This window comes from Oryzias melastigma, linkage group LG13, assembly GCF_002922805.2.
Source record: "Oryzias melastigma strain HK-1 linkage group LG13, ASM292280v2, whole genome shotgun sequence".
In the NCBI taxonomy this organism is placed as follows: Eukaryota; Metazoa; Chordata; class Actinopteri; order Beloniformes; family Adrianichthyidae; genus Oryzias; species Oryzias melastigma.
The window spans coordinates 742108-745394 of NC_050524.1; the positions used below are offsets into that span (position 1 = coordinate 742108).

At 50.1% G+C, this 3287-nt stretch overlaps 2 protein-coding genes across 3 annotated transcripts in view; both read right to left on the reverse strand.

Moving 5' to 3' along the window:
* The window catches only part of LOC112149694 (claudin-19), a 5193-nt gene extending 2730 nt beyond the window's left edge, over positions 1 to 2463 (reverse strand). The window contains exons 1-2 of the mRNA XM_036214927.1: positions 2187 to 2463; positions 493 to 729 (exon numbers count right to left, since the gene is read on the reverse strand). Of these exons, the coding sequence (XP_036070820.1) occupies positions 493 to 709 (217 nt within the window). The 5' untranslated portion in view covers positions 710 to 729; positions 2187 to 2463. The remainder of the gene's footprint in view (positions 1 to 492; positions 730 to 2186) is intronic.
* Positions 2464 to 2872: 409 nt separating this feature from the next.
* The window catches only part of LOC112149691 (presenilins-associated rhomboid-like protein, mitochondrial), a 4808-nt gene continuing 4393 nt past the window's right edge, over positions 2873 to 3287 (reverse strand). For both annotated transcript variants that reach the window (XM_024277552.1, XM_036214926.1), the window contains exon 10: positions 2873 to 3217. In XM_024277552.1, the coding sequence (XP_024133320.1) occupies positions 3094 to 3217 (124 nt within the window). In that variant the 3' untranslated portion in view covers positions 2873 to 3093. The remainder of the gene's footprint in view (positions 3218 to 3287) is intronic.

Genomic DNA, 3287 nt, shown 5'->3' on the forward strand with positions numbered 1-3287 from the left:
GCCGGGAGTCGAACCGGGGCCTTCTCGCTGTGAGGCGAGAGCGCTAACCACTGCACCACCGTGAAACCAGGAACCAGACGGGAAAATGGGAAACCAGGAAAGATGGGATTATGGGAAACTGGGAAACAGATTGGATTATGGGAAACCAGGAGGGAGATTGGATTATGGGAAACCAGGAAGCAGATTGGATTATGGGAAACCAGGAAACACACGGGATTGTGGGAAACCAGTATGCTGGTGAGGAATTTCCACAGAAAACCACAGAAGTCATTTCAGACAGGTGAGCAGCACAGGGGGACTGACGGGATCAGAAGATCCGATCATCACAGAGCGGATCAGGATCTGGGACCGGCTGATGGAACCATCCAACCATTGTTCAGAACCTTCAAACCCTTCTGTTCAGATGATCCGACTGGTCCGATGACAGCAGAACCCGTCCGGTCCTGCAGAAGGTCAGAAACTCTCCTGGAGGTGGAGGGAGGAGCCGCTCACCTGACAGTCCCAGAACCGTCTTGAACTTGCTGCACTGGACCGAGCCCAGCGCCGTGGCGGCGCAGCTCATCCACAGACCCTCAAACTGCCACTGGCTGGTGGTGACCGCCTCCATGTGACTCTTCGTCTTCCAGGTGTGCGAGGAGGTGCTGCTGGACTGCAGACACCAGGACAGAACGCCCAGAACCAGACCCACCAGCTGCAGGCCCACCGCCATGACGGTCAGACGGAGGTCACCTGGAAGACGGAGGCGGGGCCTGGGATCATCTGAGAGGATCTGACGTTATCTGAGGTTAACTGACATGTTCTGAGAGGACTTTAAATGATCTGAGATCATCTGAAAGGATCAGTAATAATCTCTGATAATCTGACACCTGAGATTATCTAAAATGTTCTGAGACTATTTTAAATGATCTGAGATTATCTGAAATCATCTGAGAGGATCTGACATTATCTGAGATTATCTGATATGATCTGAGATTATCTAAAATTGTATGAAATGAACTGAGATTATTTTACATTTTCTAAAATGATCCGAGATTTTCTAAGATGATCTGATATGTTCTGAGAAGATTCTAAATGATCTGAGATTATCTGAGAGGTCCTGAGATAATTTGAAATAATCCCAAAGGATCTGAAATGATTTGCGAGGATCTGATTCTATTATTTGAATGATCTGGAATGATCCGAGACGATATTTTTCCCGTTTTTACAGTCTGGAACTGAAACTAAAGTAGAGACTTGAATCTGCTGAGTCCTGGAAATATTTCTCGCTGGTTTCATTCACAGGTTTTTGTATATTTACTAGTCAGCCATTGACTGTATCAGAGAACTGGACCGAGTGAGTGAGTCCCCCCCCCCCTTCTAGAAAGTGCTTTACTTCTGGCTCCAACCACATATAGGCAATTCACACACCCAAGCTGCCATATTGGAGCCAGCTGTTGTCAGGGAGCAGTGATTGGTCCGAGTCGGTCTGAGTTTCTATGGCAACCAGTCTCACCAATCAGGAGAGGGCTTGTTGGAAGCCTACGCCCCCACATCTTGAAACCACAAAATCTGTCAAACATTTTGAGGTTTGGAGGGGGGGCAGCAGGCTCCGCCTACTTTTACCTGAGGTTTCTGATTGGTCAGTTTATGACTTGAACGACAGAAACATATGAAAAAATAAAATTCAGATTATCGAGAAGATGGTAGAAAAGTATCGGATCAGAATGTTTATTCTGACCAATAGAATGACAGATACCAGCTGATCATTTCTACATAGAAGTCTGTGGAATTGGAGCCACTTGCTGTTTGGAACACCAGGGGGAGGATAACAAGATTCAAATGAGTCTCAAAGTATCTAAAAGAACGTCCAAAGTTAACTCCTGCCCTCCCAGAGGTGCAGTGGAGCCTGAGAGGAGCTCAGCAGAGACAGCACCTTTATTCTGAAAGGGTTCCTCTGTGTGGTTACAGAAACAAACTTTCTGAACCAGAACCTGAAGAACTTCAAATGAGTGTACAGGTTAGCAGAACAGGTCCTGGACTGGTTTCTGTTCTCATCCCCCCAGAAGATTAAAGAACATCGAGAACAGTGACCTCTTCCTGAAGGTCCAGAGCAGACTCCGGACCCGGACTCTGGGCTCCGGTCTGACCCGGTCCTCCTCTGAAGTCGGCCTCAGCTTCTGACAGAAGGGAAGCTGGCGGCGACTTACCTTCTGCTCAGACGGCGCTCAGCGTTGCTCTGAGGTTCGGGTCGGCGTGTTTGGTGGTCGGACGGTCTGCTGCCCCGGCGGACTCTGACCTCTGACCTCTGAACACGCACCAGTATCGACCTTCAGGAATCCCAGTTCCTCCTCCAGTTGTCTGCTGGTTTCAGCTCCAACCAGCGAGTTTCCCGGCGAGCCGTCGTCCGACAGGAGAGCAAGCAGGTGTGAGGGAGGCAGCAGAACCTCTGGGTTCTTCAGGACTCGGATCATGTGGGACCGTTGGTGGACTTCAGACCGACCGTTCTGTTTGTCCGAAAGCTTCTGTTTGCTCAGTTACTCACCTGCAGGAAAAACACGGCGAAGCGAAACTTCAACACGGCGGAGTTTCACCGGATCCGAGTCCGGATGAGGGAAGATCTGAGGATTCACCTCAGGAAGACCAGAACCTCTACACCAAAGACCGGCCCGGCAGCACCTTCACCAAACCCGCCGGCGTCTTCATGAACTCCAACAGCCGGCTGGCCCGCTTCCTGGTGCTGGACCATCAGATGGTTCTTCCAGAACCTCAAACGCTGGTTTCAGAAGCATCAAACAAAGGTTCTGAACATCCCAGTTCGGCTTCAGAATCTCCTCTTCAGGCGTTCCAGAACCAGCGTTTGGGTTTCTGCCACGTTTTTACAGAAAAGACTGACTTCATTTTAAACTTTTATTTTGAAAGAAAATCAACAACCATAAATAGACGGGCCGAGGAGGCGGAGCTCTGAGGCGGGTCCAGTCTTTGGTGGAACCAGAACTCAGAAGAAGGATGACGATCCTCCAGCGGTTTGTTCTCTGACGGTCCGTCTTCCAGGATCCTGGAGTCTGTACAGTTTTTACATGGCTACGCTTTGATTCAGGGCGCCGTTCACGCCGCCTACACGGCTCCTCCCCCTGCCCCTCCCCCTCCTCCTCGTCCTCGCGTCCGCAGGTCGTGCCATAGTTTGACGAAAGGTTCTCGGTTCTTCCAGATGAGCTCATGGCCGAACAGGACGTACCATCTGGAGAGAGGAGGAGGAGTCAGGTTAGAGACACGCCCAGATCCAACACTAGTCGCGTTTCCATCCATTT